General features: G+C 48.2%; 1 protein-coding gene across 1 annotated transcript in view; it reads right to left on the bottom strand.

The window, feature by feature from the left end:
- LOC146855703 (uncharacterized) overlaps positions 1 to 19,272 on the bottom strand; it is a 1,104,791-nt gene that overhangs the window by 147,955 nt on the left and 937,564 nt on the right. The window contains exon 90 of the mRNA XM_085653597.1: positions 12,464 to 12,544. Within this exon, the coding sequence (XP_085509723.1) occupies positions 12,464 to 12,544 (81 nt within the window). The remainder of the gene's footprint in view (positions 1 to 12,463; positions 12,545 to 19,272) is intronic.

The raw sequence follows: 19,272 nt of genomic DNA, 5'->3' as shown, positions 1-19,272 counted from the left end.
TGCAAGGCTGGAGTAGGGAGTGTGATTTAGGTCCTTGTACCTGTGATAATTTCTCATCACAGGACACCATGCATTTTTAATGTTTTGTGACTATTATAGTGTTATTCGTAGGAGGTTTTTATTTCCAATTCTAAGGGGAAAAGGTTTATACAGGTGAAACCCGCTTTACTTTATCCTCAGATGCTGAATGACCCATGGGAAATGTTTAATTTTATTGCAAGTTTTTTAGTCGCAGCTGTTAGACTTAGGAAGAAATGGTACCCTATGATATTATAATGAGCATTGATTAAGTTTATGTGATTACTCTTTTTAATAGTTTTTTAACCTGAATCGTTTTTACTGTGGTGATTCATGGACATGCATGTTTTAATGGAAGTCTGGATTTTATGTGATTTAATGAATGTTGGTTTTATATTATATTTTTACGTTCTAGGTCATCCATATTTACTGATGATTCTGATTTTTTGATGTGTTACTGTGCGATGTATTGCATTTTATGTGTAGTCCTTTTATGGTTTTTAACTAACCGAATAAAGTAGTTTTGACTGACTGACTGACACTTGCAATTACTCGTGGCCACATCCCAGCTCATTATTTTGCACACCATGCCACCTCAGTTTGGACCCATCCATATGAAAATCAGTATTTACCCTGCTCCAACAGGAACAGTCCAGCCCGAACTGCCTGACAGGTTCTTCCTGAGCAGGAACACAAGCAACCTAGGACCGGTTTTGCCCTAGCTAGGGCTCATCAGCCAGGTATAGCTTGGCTATAATGACAGTGTGCACAGGACCCACATCTGGACATACCAGTCCCATTTAGGGCACAATACTAAAGTATACAAAAAAAGGGATGGACTGGACTGTTCCCATGAAGAGCAGGGTCAAGGCTGATTTGCCAATGGCTGGGTCCAAACTGAGGTGGCATGGGGGCAAAAGAACAATGGATTGGGATGCTACCCCAAGCAATTGCCAGTGGTTAGAACAACTGCCAGCAACCTCCCATCACTTTTTGTGCGTCTGAAATTCTAACTCAGGTCCTAAGTTATTTGCTCATGTTAAATACATTAAACTCATAATGAACAGCAAAAATGAACAGATACTCCTTACAATTAAGAGGGTTGCTAAAATAACTATCTATTGACAACTATTATTTTAGATTCAGCTTTTTATCTGTTCATCACCTGACCTGGACAAGGAATTAGGGCATAATTGATTGCACCTTAAAAGAATGCAGCCCAAACTATGTTCTTTGTTGGTATATGGGTCACTCCTCATCCCGACACCACCAAATCCAACTTCCAAAAATCCATGTCCAACGTCGCCACCTGGATGAAGTCCAACTGCCTAAAGCTCAGCTCTGACAAAACGGAGGTGCTCATCTTCGGGAACAAGCCATCCCTCTGGAACAACACCTGGTGGCCCACTGCACTCGGCCCCACCGTCACCCCCTTTGACCACGCCTACAACCTCTGAATCATCCTGGACAGCCAACTGACCATGAAGCAACAGATCAACGCTGTATCCTCCTCCTGCTTTCACACCCTCCGCATGATCCACAACATCTTCCATTGGATCCCCATCTCCACCAGGGATACAGTCACCCAAGCTCTCATAACCAGCTGCCTGGACTACGTCAACACCCGAACCACCAAACAGCTCCTTAACCGCCCCCAGACCATCCAGAACTCCGCAGCAAGACTGATCCTCAACTTCCCCAGAAGAACCAGCACCACCCACCACCTCAAGCCCCTGCACTGGCTCCCAGTCCAGAAGAGATGCCTCTTCAAACTCCTGACACATACCTACAAAGCCCTGCTCAACTCTGGACTCACCTACATTAAACAACCGCCTGACATTCTACCAACCTACCAGCGTGCTCTGCTCTGCCTCCCTTGCCCTGGCTCACATCCCCTGCTTTCGTATGAGTTGCTGCGGAGGACGGTCCTTCTCCTACCTCGACGCCAAATCATGGGACAAACTCCCTCTCCACCTGCGTACCTCCCCCTCACTGGGAGACTACAGGAAGAATTTCAAGACATGGCTTTTCAACCAAGGCTCAGAGAACCCCAGCGAGGGCCTGGAGACCCCCGTGGTGACAAGCTGCGCTATACAAGACGGACTGATTGATTGATTGTGTTAACTCACGTCATAAATCATGATTTCTACATCATCACCTCACTTGTTTGCATGCAGCACCCTGTGTGTTACCAGGTAATCAATCTACTTTGTAGTTAATGGATATAAATGACTTTGGTGTGCAAGCAATTGCAACGCTATCTGTTGTGGCCAAAACTTTTTTTTTAAAGTGAATTTGCACGTACTTATAGGTTTACTAGATTGATTTCCTAAACACATTCGGTCTCGAAAATGTCTGACCACTAATTTCCCATTTTTCATGAAATACTTCTGATGGAACCATTGTTTGTTATTCAGGTTACATTCCATGTACTGACATTCAGGCTGACTTAAGCTAATGACCCACATCTGATGCGCTTTAAGCAAACCACCCAGGTTATTTTTGTGACCTGGATCAGTGCGCATTTTAGCATTTGAAAGTGTTTGAGGACTACCCTTTAAGAACAGAACTGCTCTTGGTCACCATGAACATCCTAGGCACAACATCATCTGGTCATGTTCTCTAGAGAACCTACCAAAGACCAACATCAGGGGGCAAATCCTTGGTGTCCTGCTGGATGAGGAATTACCTTATGAGCCATGTGACTGCTATGTTAAGATGACCTATCCAAGTACTCAGTGTGTCCATGGTACGTCATCGTTCAGCCCATATATTTTTAATGGAAAGCTTGAAAATCCAGGGCTGCTCCTGTTCTAGTATTTTTCCTGAGTTTTCGAGATGTGGTGATGATGTCTAGCCTAGCTACTATAACAGCCCTTAGTTATGCCTTTTGGGCTTATCAGGGAATCAGCACCTGGGGAAGTAATTATCAATTGTGCAGCAGGTGCAGTTGGCCTCGGGATGTTAGGGGCCCGTTGTACCCCACCTAAAAACACCTTTGACCACCCAACGAGTGGACAGGGCATCCATTTTCCTTGCTTGCACTCGGGGACCATACCACCGTTGTTGTGCCACTGATCTGTGTACATGCAAGGTTGCCACATTTCGGTATTTGATAGCGGTGCTATGCTCCCTCGACAGTTATGTGGTCAAGCCTTTTCAAGTAATGTTGTCGGCTATGTATGTTCGGATAAGTCTATGGTGGTCGCCCATCCAAACAGGTGAATATCTGGCTGGGCGAATGCGGAAGCGATGAGCGTTGTGGTATGGTAGAAAGGTTCTTCAATTTGAGTCCTTGGTGAAAGTGAGTCCTCGTTCAGACTTCTAGACCAGACCGTAGCTCTGAGCAGAAGAAGAGGCTGGGGCAGAACTATCCATTATGCAGCAGGTGCAGTGGTACCAGGGCCCAGGGCTGTGAGGGGTGCCCATGAACAGCAATTATGCATCTTTTTTTAATACCCAACAGGAGGCACGGGGGCATATTCCAAGACTGGATTGAGGAGCCTGGCCCCCGTGCAACGTCACTGGAAGAGACTTTCCTTTCTGGGCAATGGACATGCTATGCATCTCGGTACACCCATGGTCGGGCTGGTATAAAGGGCAATCAGGAAGTGTCCGATGGGCTGGCCTCCCGGATCAGTGTGTGGGTCTGTTTTTAGCAGTCTGGTCGCGCATTTTATGGCCAGGTTTTTTCCTATTGATTTCCCTGATATTGCCATAATCATTGCCTGCAGCAAACACGAATGCATGCAGTCTCCCATCCCATCCAAAATAACCATACAGCGTGCCTTTACAACTCCAAAACTGGCCTGATTCACAAATGTGGCCCACTTTTACAGCTTGGCCCCTAATAGCAAAATAGGGGCCACTTTTATTTCGGTGCCCGGACTATTTTTAGTCCCGGCCCGGCCCTGGGTATCCCCTCCACACAAGCCGCGTGAACAGTGCAGCCGGCGTCCTCCGTCAGTCACTGAGGTTAATGGCACTTCTGACATTCTTGGCTGCCAGCTGCGTATACGTAGCGGCATTTTACCAGGAGACAGAGCTTCCGCCGAACGTGCGCTGATGGCTTTCACTCCAATGCCAGTGTCTCTGCCGGGGAGGTGGAAATGAATTGCAAGCCGCGCAGCAAGGGGCAGGGCAGCTGCGATCCCTGTCACAGGGCCCCGGGGAGATGTCAGCCGACTGATTATGTCTCCTGTGTGGGTTTAATGTCTTCCATCTACGATGCACAGTTATTTGAGGCCAACCAAAATTGATCTTTTTTAGTCGGAATCAATTACACGCCCAGCACTTTGTGAATAAACACGTGTAGCATACAACACGGGAGTATAAGGGAGTCAGGACGCATGCCCCAGCCCTCCCGGAATGCCGCACATTTTCATGACTAAAAAAATCCATAATGTGCGCCAGGAAATGTGCATAATTACGCACAGACTGAGTTTTCAGTCAGTCTGTGCGTCATTATGCACCCGCTGCTCAGGAGCTACCTAGGGGTGGTCTATGCATAAATGCCGTAGGAAATTATAAGCCTTGCGCGAGCCTATGCGTGGTGAGCCCCAGCCGCTGAGCTGTCTAGGAGTCTATGCATTATGCAGTGCTTTAAATGGGCCGGTACTCACCCGTACTGAGTACCGGCACTTCTCAGTTTTCTCTCCAGGACTACCAGAACTTCTTTTTGGGCAAGGAGAGTGCCAGTACTCCCAGAAGCAGTGGGGCTCAAGCCCTGAAGTACGGGTACGGGCACCGCAAAAACTACTAAAAATGACCCTTTCAGCTGGAACTGTTAATGTGCCGCTCTGGCAGGCAACGGGTAGTGTATTCCTGTGCTGGGTTGCTCCTGCACTGTTAAGCTCTAATTGGCATCGCAACAAGAATAAGGATGTGGCCAGAGCTGCAGTCAGTCTAACTGGGGAACCAGGCTTGAATCCCAACGTCGGCTCATTATCCTGTGATTCTGGGCAACTCACTTAAGTATCAGTGCTTAAAAAAGTAAGCTTTAATGCAAATGTTCTTATTGTCATTTAAAGCGCTTTGATGCCCATAGGCCAAATTTGCGCAATATCAAACTGCCAAAAATGAAGGCTTGCACCTATGACATACAAGCTGATACTTGCATTGTCTGCTAATGTACATCTTGGGAGTTGAGTGTTAGTTGACCTGACTGAGGAAGGAGAAATTGAGCTGAGGCACACAACACATAAACGGGACCGCAGCCACATGTATTAAAAAAAAAAATGTAAGGTCGCCTCAAATGCGGACTTGAATTTTCTTGAATGTTTGCGTATGTGCCTATGCCCGCTGTCACATGCCCACATGTAGTGGCAGCGCTGGAAGAGACAAGATGGCACTTACTCCCTCTCACGCCCAACTCCAGAAGCAGAAGGATTAGAATGTGGGTTTCATGGTGACAGTTTACAACTATCGAGACTACACCCTCTCGGCAGTGCTACATCTTTAACTTTTTGTTGTGCTATTATTATTATTATTATTAGGACTTATATCGCGCAACGAATCATCCCAGAAGGGATCTCTCCGCGCTTTTGGCAGCACAGTGCTAGCGGCTAAAACAGGGATTACGGCTTTAGAAAAGCCAAGTTTTTAAGAGCTTCTTGAATTGTTCCAGACTGGGGCAGGCACGCAGCTCCTCCGGCAACCGATTCCAGTGGAGAGGGGCTAGATGCGAGAATGCGCTTCCTCCCGTCTTGGTTTTCCTGATTTTACATGGGAGAAGCAAATTCCGGTTGCTAGATCTTAGTAAGCGAGCAGGTGTATAGGCTATTATTTTCTTCCTTAAATACAGCGGACCTGTCCCCTACCGTGCTCTGAACCCAATCACTAGTAGCTTAAATACTGCTCTCTTCCTCACAGGCAGCCAGTGCAGCTGTTACAAGAGAGGGCGGGAGGGGGTACGCCTTGGTTTATTAAGGACCAGTCGTGCTGCTGTATTTTGCACTACTTGTAGTCTCGCTGCAAGGTCCTCCCTGATTCCTACTAGAAGTGCATTGCCATAATCTAGTCTACTGACTAGTAAGGCCTGTACTAAGGTCTTTCTGTCCTTCACAGGGATCCATGGGAAGATTTTCCTCAACATCCGTATGATACCAAAGCAGGTTCCAGATACTGATTTCACAAACTCCTCCAGCGAGAGCTTGTTGTCGATCAGTATACCCTGATTCCGTGCCTGTATCGTTGGGTTAGGTGCCTCCCCCAGTTCCGATAGCCACCAGTCCGAGGACCATATCTCCGTGGCCTTACCGAACAGAAGGATCTCCGTTTTATTGGAGTTTAACTGCAAAAAATTCTCGCTCATCCAGGTGGCGATTTACAACATACAGGCCTTAAACTTAGCGCTCGTCTCCGCTGGGTCCGTCTCGATGGGGCCTATCACCTGCGTGTCATCCGCATACGAGATTGTCTCAAAGCCACAGGATCTAATGAAGGTGGCCAGCGGAGCCACATAGATGTTGAATAAGGTTGGATTTAAGATTGAGCCCTGCGGGACCCCCTTGTCTACTGCCGTGGTCTGGGAGACAAATGTGTCTAATTGAACACATTGAGTTCTGTTGTTAAGGAAGCTCTGCACCCATGACCAGGCTCGTCCTCCGACACCAATCTCCCGCAACCTGTCCAACATGACACGATGGGAGATGGTGTCGAAGGCCGCCGGTAGATCCAGGAGCACCAGCATAGTGGGGGTCCCTCTGTCCAGTGACATCCTGATGGTGTCAGCGACTTCCACCAATGCCACCTCCGTGCTGTGGGCTGCACGGAATCCTGATTGCGAGGGGTCGAGTAGACTATGCTGTTCTAGATATCCCATCAGTTGCTTATTTACCAGTGTCTCCATGACCTTCGAGCTACTTGGAAGGAGGGAGATTGGTCTATAATTTTGCAACTCTGTCGGGTCTGCCAGCACCTTTTTAAGCAGAGGTTTAATATGCGCCTTTTTCCAGTTCCTTGGGAAGGTGGCTGAGGCCAAGGAAATGTTGCAGACCTCGGTTAGTGAGGGACCTAGGATTGGGGCTAGTTCAGCCGTTATAAATGGCATCACCGGGTCTGTGGGTGCACCGGATTTAGTTTGCGCCAGCAAGGTTTCCACTCGATCTATGGTAATGATTGTGAAGGAGTCTAGTCTGGGTTGTGAGGGGTCTCTCCCAGAAGGGGGTATCCCATTGGAAACTTTTCCTGCCGTCAGGGAATGGTATATCTTGTCAATCTTGTCCTTGAAATGATTTGCTAAATCATTACATAGCGTTTGTGTCGGGGTGATGGATGGTGTATTTACTTCAGGGTTTGTGAACTCCTTAAGTATTTTGAAAAGCTCCTTGGAGGAGTGCTTAGGCTCCTGTATTCGTGAGCCTAGGTGGTCTCTTCTAGCTGTATTACAGTTTATTAAGTAAACTCTGTGTGGCGCTGAAAAGGCCATACAATGGCTATACGATGTTTGTTTGAATGGTTCAAACTTCCCCAACCTCTGATCCACGCAACAAAAAAGGTGCTATTGTTAAATGCCTCGCTCACAGCCACGCCCCCAGCCACGCCCCTAACTGTCCACCGAGTCTAATTAGGGAGTACTGGCACTTCTAATTTCCCATTTAAAGCACTGATTATGAGCGTTTGAAATGTAGAACTGCCAGTGCTGTCGACGAGTCCCTGCATGGCGAGCATGAGGAATGCAGATGTCCGTGTCTACAATGGCATAACATAGTTCCCCACTGCTCCCGTGGTGCGGGGGTCCCCGAGCTCCAGGGACCCCCTCCGCAGAGTACCCTGGCCTGAGAGCTCCTGGTTGAGTCCGGAGGTCCACCCTTGCAGGGAGGGGGTAGGAGGGTCCTCAAGTGTCCTTACGCCACTGGTCCGTGATATTATACATGAAGAGCACTAGAAATGTAGGAAGTGCCAGGATTCAATGCCTGGTGAGTACTTCCACTGCCTAGTCTACGGGTCTATGCGTGCCAAACCCTGGGAATTCAGGAGCTGTCCACTAGTCTGTGCAAGTGAACAATACAACACCTCATGACCATCAGCCACTTCCTAAAGTGCATCAAGAAGAGAGGTACTTTTCTTCAGTCTATGCATTATGTTTAAAAGTCCAGCAGTCTATGTGCATTGTGCAGCAGGAATGCAGGACCTGTCCATTAGGCTATGCTTAAAGTGCAGCAAGAATGAAGACATGGTCCATGAGTTGAGGCATAACTTGCACCAAGAAAGCAGGTACTGTCCATGAGTCTATGGATAATGTGTATCAGGGCTACAGGAGCTGTCCATGAGTCTATGCATAATATGTATCAGGGCTACAGGAGCTGTCCATGAGTCTATACCGGGTGAACACAAGAAGAAGAGTCTGCGAATCTATGCATGGTGAACGCCAGGAATGCAACAGCTGTATGTGAGTCTGTGCAGTATGAGTACCAGGGAAGCACGGCCTGTCCACGAGTCTCTGGATGGTGAGCTCCAAGAATGTAATAGCTGCACATACGTTTATGCATGTGTGCACAAGGAATGTCACAGAAATACACAAGCCCCTTGCCCTGATTCCAAGGTCGTCGAAATCGATGTGCTATACATTGCACTTCATAAATAAGGATACCCCAGAGTACATTATTTATCAGGAATGGTAAATAGCACCTAGTCCGAGTTTGTAGGCAATAGTTGCCGATTTTCATGCTTCTGGCTTCAAAATCCTATTGTTACAGTAAATACTGTAGACTTTTCCCCTGTTAAATTTTGACAGGCTTCACCTGTCGAAAATTAATCAAGGATAGGAATTACTGGAAGCGTTAAATAACATCCAACTTGTAATCTCGACCCATTGGTCAGGGTCAATGAATGATGAGTACTAGGGAAGCACACGCTGTGCATGTCCACATGCAGCAGGCTCTAGGAATGAAGGAGCTGTCCATGAGTCTATAAATAATGTGTGCCAGGAAAGGAGGAGTTTTAAGGTGCTCATGGTATGCATGATCTGTTTAGGAGTCTAAGCACCTTGATTATGGGTTGGTGAGAATTTTGTAGCATCACCCTTATCTCCCTTTACCCCTGCCCACTCGGAACCTTAAAATCACCCCTACCTCCCTTTACCTCTACCCGCCCAGACCTTAAAATCAACACCATTATCTCCCTTTATGTCTACCCAGCCCTTAACCATAAATTCACCTTACCCTCCCTTTACCTCAACCCACCCCTAAACTAGTAGCTTCCGGCATTAATCGCAGGTGGGGGGGGGGGGGTCGCCTGCCTTCTGTCTAGCACCCTTAAATAATTTGTGGGGATTGTTGGCTGTGTTATGCCCTTTGGTATGTCTGTTGGGCACCTTCACTTCTTTGAAAGATCACTCCCTCCCTCACCCCATTACATTTACCTTAGGTCTCACCTGATGCAGTGCATGCGCTGTCAAATGTGAGAAATGTTGTCTACTTACTGGCAACTTAGAGCCTTCCCATTGCTTACCATTGGATGACTTTATCGTCACTATTCACTTCTTCTCCGTGTGCTTGTCCCTACCCTGGAGCATGGCCCAAGCACTGCTACCCTTGTCCATTGCCCTTCCACTGCTATAACAGGGACTTTTCTTTCCTTTTACTTGCAGCCCCTTTCTCAATCCCTCCCTCCGCACTAACGCAAGTGAGTTTTTTTCCTGGAATGCCTTTTCTACATTTGTGAGTTTTTGACATGCAGCCATTCCATGATCCTTCTTGTTTTTGACAACTTCAGACTACTTTAAGTAGATTGCAGCCCTAGCACCCGTTTATGGATCAGGGTTATTATTATAATTTTTTCATTATTGCTTGTTTAATGCCTTGTTGCTCTACGTTTGCTTATTAGGCCTTATTGTCATTTGCTCCTAAAAAAGCTTTTTTTTTATGAGGGCACAGAATAATTCAGAACTAAGAAAATGGATATCTGCCCCTTGTGGTCAGTGCTGGCCACGTCATATCGCTTTGTTCTAACTTTCAGCCATGCTACTCAGCAGCCGCGCTTCTGTACAACATGGCTAAAATACATTGACAAGTCCAATCACTCTTGTGTAGGCGAGACCTATTGGCTTTGGAAATACTTGTTAGATTGAGTAACTGATGAACACACTGTGACTGGTTGTTTTACATTAACTGACAACTGCTCTTTGAATTGGATTAACTGACAAATCTAAGTCACTTTCTTGACAAGTTATCGTTAAATGTGTGATGAACTCCAGCATGTTTTTGTTTCTGTTTTGTTTGGCCTTGGTGCTTCCATTTTGTTTAATGGCCCTTGTATTGTTAACTTTCTTCTTTGATTCTCTTCAGTGGGAAAAATACTTGTCTGATAAGCTCTGCAGAGTAACCTTTAATGGCCCTTGTGAAATCAGTCAATCAATCCCTCATGCCAGACTGAATGTAGTTACAGATCCTTGAACCAGTGTTCAAAGGTTGATCACCTGCTTACGTCACAGAGTATCGCTCTGGTACAAATCTAGTCACACCCTGAGATCAGCTTCTTTGAAATGTTAGGAGTCCCAAAATTTAGACGAGTGTCGAAGGGTTCAGAGAAGGCCTGGCTCCTGACGTGGAATCTTCTGATTGTGCTAATCCTATGCCTCCATCTTATGTTAAAGAAATTTGATGGAAGAACAACATTTCTGATACTGGCTTTTTCTCCTTAACAGTCCTGTTTATGTAATGTGATCTTATGATACGCTATGTTAAGTTATGCCATGTAATGATTGATGTATTTATACAGCAATCATTTTGCCAATATTCTGATCCCAGGGAGTCACTAGGGACTGGTATGATATGAGAGGTTTGGGGATTCTGACATAGATAGACCACAGTTTGATTGGATTTATGAGCTGCAATGCCAGCTGTGTAGTTGTGCTGGGACAAAATGAATATATTGACAGATTCTGATGTTTAGTGGGGTGCTGGCGGACAAGGAGTGATGGGATTCCGTCCTTTTAGGTAGGACTTCCTGTGTAGATTTAGTGTCATAGTGTACGTACAGACACTGAGGCCACCATAGGTTTAGGTGTCCTTTCGAGACCTTTAGACTTGTTTGTTTTGCATATTGGGGATTTAGTATTAACTGGTCTTCAAAATTTTCCCTTAGGCCCTCCCTTCCCTTTTGTATATCGTTGTGCTGGAGGACAAGCCTAAAGTGTTTAGTTGCAGTCTGATTAACTGACTCGCTGTTTGCCTGGCAGGTTGTTTTGTGAGTGCATTAACCCTAGGTGATGATCAGGGGAGGCCTTGATATCCATCCAGTGGCCTATCAGGACTGTGTTGGGTCAGTGCAAGGAGTCCTGTTTACTGTGTTGAACGGATTAGTTGAATGTAGTATTGGGTAAGTAAGGTATGCATTGTCAGAATCCCTACAAAAACATACATGATTGAGTAGAGCAGGCCAGGAAAATACATACAACAGGCCATCAGTATACATAGGATCACCCATAAAAAACACAAAAACAGAACTGATATAGCTGCCAAAGCTTACTTAAATGTTTAATTTCCTCAGACCATCTATTCATCAGGCCTGTCAGAATGGGAGGTAGGAAAATGGGGTGGGGGTTTTAATGTTCCCCAGACCCCACACTTTTTCAGGGCCCCACAGTCGACCTGCAACATTTAGGTATACATTTTAATGCTAGCCAGCTCTTTTTATTAACGGTGAGGCCTATAATGGGGCTAATGCCAGTAGATGGCATCGGATGCTCTTAGTTTGCCAATCCAGGTCCGGCAAAACGTCTGACATGCTTGTATTTCATCCCTGCTGGACAGATACTAAATCCAATTCTACACATTACAAAATGAAATTCTCTGGATGAACTTTCAGAACTCTGTAGGATATATATGAAAATGTGGAACTTTGGAATTTATTACTTGCTTGATTTGAAACAATCTATGGTACAATCTTTAAAATAGTCCAAATTTGGAAGAATTATTTGCAAATTCTGCAACTTTTTTCTTACTACCATCACGAGTAACGTAAATTCTAATTAGGATTTACTTTCTCAAGAAATTCAGAAAGTCTTGATATGTTGTCCATTATTTCAAGAGATATACTAAGTGCAATTTCGTAGCCCTGCAAGGCACATTAAGTTAAAGAAAATGATATATTTTGTATTTCTGCCATCTGTGGTGTCAAGTTTCTAACCCTCGTCCACTCTGTGGAGTATTGAACCATTCCGGGTCAAACAGGGATCACACTTGTTCTACAGTGAGCAGTAGGGCAGCTATCCCAGCTTGAAGGATGCGTGCTTGAATGGCGACCCACATTGAAGACCTGGAACTGATAGCAGTCCCAACATTTATCTAAAATCTTCAAGGATGGAGTAATACATTTCATTTTAAAATTCTGCCCAAATCAAACATTTGTAGGGATACATTTTCCCTTTCAAAAGTGCATTCTTTTTGCAAACATCTATGTTCGACCCACGTCTACTTTTGTGTTCATATGCACTACTCACCGGTTCCCCCTTTTGGCCTTGGAGACCTCGGTCACCTTTTGCACCTTTCAATCCATTCTTTCCATCAAGCCCTGCAGTGCCCTGAAACATGAAAGAAATAATGTTGGCATTAATGTGACCCATATCTTGTGCCCTCAAGAATCTACGCTGTGAATGTCTCCGTGTTAGCCGTATTGCACTATAGAATCTGTCAAGGGGGGTTTTTCACTGATTTTCTACTAACACAAGTGTTATGTCCTTGTTCAGGAGTACTAGTGAATGTTTTGAATGAAAGTGATCAAAAGCATGACGTGGAGATTAATGAAGTTTCAGTTTGCTCATGACATCACCCCTAACAAGCTGAGGTCATGATCATCCAAGGGTAACTAATCTGTGGCGTATTTTGTGTTATGTTATTCACACTTTGTGTACGGCGAATCCCCTTTTACTGTGGTATTATGAGTCATTTCACTTCCTGGGTGCCTTTACCTGCAGGTATGGGAAGGGCAGAAATCCAACTAGAAATATCATCATTTGCTATTGCTGTTGCTTATTGGTGTTTGGTTGTGTGTGGGTAGCAGAGAACTTGGTCAGTGGTGAGTTCCAAATTATTAATGCAAGTGTGAAAATAAAATTGGATTGATTTAGGGGGATCTTTGTGATGTTTTATGTATATGGGTCGGTGTGCCAAAGGACATTTCTCTGTTTCTCTGGATTGGTTCGGATGGGGGCAGCTGTGCATTGCACAGACAAAATACTGTGCTTTTTATATCTTCAGCAATACTCAGATAGACGTTTAATGGAATAAAGCTGTGTGTGTGAGGGTGTGTTATTTGCATGTTTGTTTTCTTTCAAAACGGGCATTTCCTTCTTCATGTTGACAGGGCACAAAAAAACAATCAGCTCAGTATGCCACCATATTATGGGAAAAGAAATCCATCATTCTAGGCACGACAATGTCATTACCATGTACAAATTCCATCCCTTGATGTAAAGACATATCATCAGTGAATAAACACTGGCTACCATGATGATATCATTGGCACCAGAAATGAAACACCCCTGATATCACAGTTAGATATTAACCAGTCTATAATGCCATATTCTCATGGGACCAGACAGTTACCTATTCCTGGCATGATACTATAATGGCTTGAGAAAATAACATGTCACAGTTGGTGCACCATCGCCCTAGCAGTCGCGGCAGGCATGACTCGCGGGGAGGGCGTCGCGTGGGGAGGGGGGCTTAATTTAATTTAAAAAAATGAATTTAAACTTACCTTCACCTCCGGTCTTGCGTCGCGTCTCCTCTCTCCGCTCCACACAGGAATCAGGCAGCCTCCCTCCCCTCCCCTAGGGCAATCACAACGCTGCAATGGCAGCGTTGTGATTGTCTGGGACGCGACCCCACATGCGTCTATGGGGAGGCCATTTTCTCTATGTAGGCCGGTGTACATAGAGAAAATGTAGAGTTTCAGTGGCTGGTTTGGTCGGCCCACAACTACTATTGCCAGACATTACAATGTTGTATCACAAATTACAATAGCCAATCTCCTTTTATTTATTTACTGGCAAGTTTAATATGGCGCTATCTGTTGAGATCAAATTAAAGTCAACCCTTGTGGAGCAGCAGGACCCCCACTATCTTCAGGGCGTGGCCTTTATTCCATACTCCTCCCTCCAGGGCTGGACTGGCTGTACCGGGCATCGGGTGTTTCCTCGGGAGGCTGGAAGGGTGGGGACTGGTTTTGCAGCGGTGAGGGCCGGTTTTGTTACGGAGGACCAGTTGTGCAGCATCGGTGCAATATCGTCCCCAGGAAAAAAAGCAGCAAGCAAGCATTTCCAGCCTCTCAGGACCAGGCAGTGCTTCCCCAGGGGCTGGGTAGAAAAAACTGCCAGGGCCTGCCTCCCTCACTAACATCCGACTGTGACCCACCTCCAGCTATTCTGAATATTTCAGTATTTAAGACTTTCTCAGTCATACTGGTTGGGTTCTGCCCTAAAGGTTCTGTTCAGAGTGTTCTACAGCCTTGAGCTTTGGACTACAAGGGATCTTCCATCACTGACCGGAGATTCCTCTGTGAGATGTGGCTGGTGGCTGTATTCTTCATGTCCCCTAGGCCCTTCTTCTAATATGCTTTATGAATCATGCAAAGAGCCCTGCACTTGACGCTCTCTTCTAAGGGTGTCCAGGGAAGTGATTTCAGTGCTGAGTTTACATTTTCTGGTTTTTGGCAGTTTTGGGGCAGTCTTGCTCTGTGATTCTGCAGTTGGTGCTTTTTTTTATTTAGCATTTTTGGAGACCTATATATACCATATATGTCCAGCCTTGCCCTAACCAAGGTGTTATGATCCCAGGTGTCAAGAAGTCAGATTACCATCAATTCCTGGATTTACTGAATAAATCAGCGCGCTTGCATAGCACACATATGACAAGCCAATTGGTGCAATTATGCAAAGACTAACACAACAAATTAGGAAGCTCTAAAGTAGCCTTGTGCCATTTACACGGCAGAAACTAAGCTGTGACGACCGGCTACATCGTGTCATCAGCACACAAAAGAACCCTTCTGAATCATGTAGTCTCCCGCGGGCCTTATGCGGCCACACTATCCTGTCGGATCTGTCTACAGGTGACTTAAAAAAGGAACAGACAGTCAATGCAGTTAGGAAACTACATTCAACTAAAGTAGGGGAGAGGATGTGGCCTAACGGATAAGGCGTTCGACCTCGAAGCTAGAGTACTGGGTCCGAGTCTCGATGATTTATAAAACTGCTAAAAGCACAGAATAGTTATTATGCATAATGAAAACTCACAAAGACAGTTTAGGTTGCACCATTGTTTGCATAGTGGGCTTAAAGGCCAAATACAAAAGTGCTCCAAAGTTTCCACAAGCCAACTAGGAGTCAGTGAAAAGAAAATGGACTATGTTATTTGCCAGCAATATGAATGTGCATTTCACTGTTGTGGCCTAAATTTGCCTGTATGTGAATGAGCCTTAAATTAGCATTGGGAAGTTTCCTAAAACTCCTCTCTGCAGCAGACACAGTCCTGTCAAACTGACAGTGATAATCGTCCCCGCTACACGCACTGTTGGCATTCAGCTTCAGAGCCACACTAAACTGTAATTGTAAAGGTTCTGCTGGTCACTATATTGGTCAATGACCCTTGAAGATAAATTGAGCAGAGACTGCAGCCCAGCAATGCCATATACATTCCTGAAAGGCTGTGCATGATGGGCATCTCTCCTTCCCCATCCCCCAGAATAGGGACTGTGATTGACACCTTAGAACATCAGCCCTTAGAACAAGCATACCTTTTAGTCCTTCTGTACCAGTGGTTTCAGCCGTGTGTGCTCCTTTATAAATACCACCTTCCAAAGTAATATTCTTTGTGGGCAGAGGGATAGGATTCACCCTCCTGCTACCCTCTAGGGATGGGGGTTCCAGCGTAGCGTGGAGGCACAGAATCCACCCTACTGCTACCTTCTAGGGATGAGGCTCTGATGTAGGGCAGAGGCACAGGATCCACCCTACTGCTACCCTCTAGGGATGGGGGCTCCACCATAGGGCGGTGGCACAGGATCCACCCTACTGCTACCTTCTAGGGATGGGGCTCTGACGTAGGGCAGAGGCACACTATCCACCCAACTTCTACCCTCTAGGGATGAGGGGTTCCAGCGTAGGGCGGAGGCACAGGATCCACCCTACTGCTACCTTCTAGGGATGGGGCTCTGGCGTAGGGCAGAGGCACAGGATCCAGCCTACTTCTACCCTCTAGGGATGGGGCTCTGGCATAGGGCAGAGGCACAGGATCCACCCTACTTCTACCCTCTAGGGATGGGGGCTCCAGCGTAGGGCAGAGGCACAGGATCCACCCTACTGCTACCTTCTAGGGCAGAGGCACAGGATCCACCCTACTTCTACCCTCTAGGGATGGGGGCTCCAGCGTAGGGCAGAAGCACAGGATCCACCCTACTGCTACCTTCTAGGGATGGGGCTCTGGCATAGGGTAGAGGCACAGGATCCACCCTACTTCTACCCTCTAGGGATGGGGGCTCCAGCGTAGGGCAGAGGCACAGGATCCACCCTACTTCTACCCTCTTGGGATGGGGGCTCCAGCGTAGGGCAGAGAGACAGGATCCACCCTCCTGCTACCCTCTTGAGATGGGGGTTCCAGCGTAGGGCGGAGGCACAGGATCCACCCTACTGCTACCTTCCAGGGATGAGGCTCTGGCGTAAGGCAGAGGCACAGGATCCACCCAACTTCTACCTTCTAGGGATGGGGGCTCTAGAGTAGGGCGGAGGGACAGGATCCACCCTCCTGCTACCCTCTTGAGATGGGGGTTCCAGCGTAGGGCAGAGGCACAGGATCCACCCTACTTCTACCTTTTGGGGATGAGGCTCTTGCTTAGGGCAGAGGCACAGGATCCACCCTACTGCTACCCTCTAGGGATGGGGCTCTGGCATAGGGCAGAGGCACAGGATCCACCCTACTTCTACCCTCTAGGGATGGGGGCTCCAGCGTAGGGCAGAGGCACAGGATCCACCCTACTGCTACCTTCTAGGGCAGAGGCACAGGATCCACCCTACTTCTACCCTCTAGGGATGGGGGCTCCAGCGTAGGGCAGAAGCACAGGATCCACCCTACTGCTACCTTCTAGGGATGGGGCTCTGGCATAGGGTAGAGGCACAGGATCCACCCTACTTCTACCCTCTAGGGATGGGGGCTCCAGCGTAGGGCAGAGGCACAGGATCCACCCTACTTCTACCCTCTTGGGATGGGGGCTCCAGCGTAGGGCAGAGAGACAGGATCCACCCTCCTGCTACCCTCTTGAGATGGGGGTTCCAGAGTAGGGCGGAGGCACAGGATCCACCCTACTGCTACCTTCTAGGGATGAGGGTCTGGCGTAGGCAGAGGCACAGGATCCACCCAACTTCTACTTTCTAGGGATGGGGGCTCTAGAGTAGGGCGGAGGGACAGGATCCACCCTCCTGCTACCCTCTTGAGATGGGGGTTCCAGCGTAGGGTGGAGGCACAGGATCCACCCTACTGCTACCTTCTGGGGATGAGGCTCTTGCATAGGGCAGAGGCACAGGATCCACCCTACTGCTACCCTCTAGGGATGGGGGCTCCACCGTAGGGTGGTGGCACAGGATCCACCCTACTGCTACCTTCTAGGGATGGGGCTCTGACGCAGGGCAGAGGCACAGTATCCACCCAACTTCTACCCTCTAGGGATGAGGGGTTCCAGTGTAGGGCGGAGGCACAGGATCCACCCTACTGCTACCTTCTAGGGATGGGGCTCTGGCGTAGGGCAGAGGCACAGGATCCACCCTACTTCTACCCTCTAGGGATGGGGCTCTGGTGTAGGGCAGAGGCACAGGAGGTACTTCTACCCTCTAGGGATGGGGGCTCCAGCGTAGGGCAGAGGCACAGGATCCACCCTACTGCTACCTTCTAGGGATGGGGCTCTGGCATAGGGTAGAGGCACAGGATCCACCCTACTTCTACCCTCTAGTAATGGGGGCTCCAGCGTAGGGCAGAGGCACAGGATCCACCCTACTTCTACCCTCTTGGGATGGGGGTTCCAGCATAGGGCGGCGGGACAGGATCCACCCTCCTGCTACCCTCTTGAGATGGGGGTTCCAGCGTAGGGTGGAGGCACAGGATCCACCCTACTGCTACCTTCTAGGGATGAGGCTCTGGCGTAGGGCAGAGGCACAGGATCCACCCAACTTCTACCTTCTAGGGATGGGGGCTCCAGAGTAGGGCGGAGGGACAGGATCCACCCTCCTGCTACCCTCTTGAGATGGGGGTTCCAGTGTAGGGCGGAGGCACAGGATCCACCCTACTGCTACCTTCTAGGGATGAGGCTCTGGCATAGGGCAAAGGCACAGGATCCACCCTACTGCTACCCTCTAGGGATGGGGGCTCCACCGTAGGGCGGTGGCACAGGATCCACCCTCTGCTACCTTCTAGGGATGGGGCTCTGACGTAGGGCAGAGGCACAGTATCCACCCAACTTCTACCCTCTAGGGATGAGGGGTTCCTGCGTAGGGCGGAGGCACAGGATCCACCCTACTGCTACCTTCTAGGGATGGGGGCTCCAGAGTAGGGCGGAGGGACAGGATCCACCCTCCTGCTACCCTCATGAGATGGGGGTTCCAGCATAGGGCAGAGGCACAGGATCCACCCTACTGCTACCTTCTAGGGATGAGGCTCTGGCATAGGGCAGAGGCACAGGATCCACCCTACTGCTACCCTCTAGGGATGGGGGCTCCACCGTAGGGCGGTGGCACAGGATCCGCCCTACTGCTACCTTCTAGGGATGGGGCTCTGACGTGGGGCAGAGGCACAGTATCCACCCAACTTCTACCCTCTAGGGATGAGGGGTTCCAGCGTAGGGCGGAGGCACAGAATCCACCCTACTGCTACCTTCTAGGGATGGGGCTCTGGCGTAGGGCAGAGGCACAGGATCCACCCTACTTCTACCCTCTAGGGATGGGGCTCTGGCGTAGGGCAGAGGCACAGGATCCACCCTACTTCTACCCTCTAGGGATGGGGGCTCCAGCGTAGGGCAGAGGCACAGGATCCACCCTACTGCTACCTTCTAGGGATGGGGCTCTGGCATAGGGTAGAGGCACAGGATCCACTCTACTTCTACCCTCTAGGGATGGGGGCTCCAGCGTAGGGCAGAGGCACAGGATCCACCCTACTTCTACCCTCTAGGGATGGGGGCTCCAGCGTAGGGCAGAGGCACAGGATCCACCCTACTTCTACCCTCTTGGGATGGGGGCTCCAGCGTAGGGCAGAGGGACAGGATCCA

Source organism: Triturus cristatus, chromosome 4_1, assembly GCF_964204655.1.
Source record: "Triturus cristatus chromosome 4_1, aTriCri1.1, whole genome shotgun sequence".
Lineage (NCBI taxonomy): Eukaryota > Metazoa > Chordata > Amphibia > Caudata > Salamandridae > Triturus > Triturus cristatus.
Note: the sequence above shows the minus strand (reverse complement) of the source record. Positions and strands in the feature narration are given on the sequence as shown.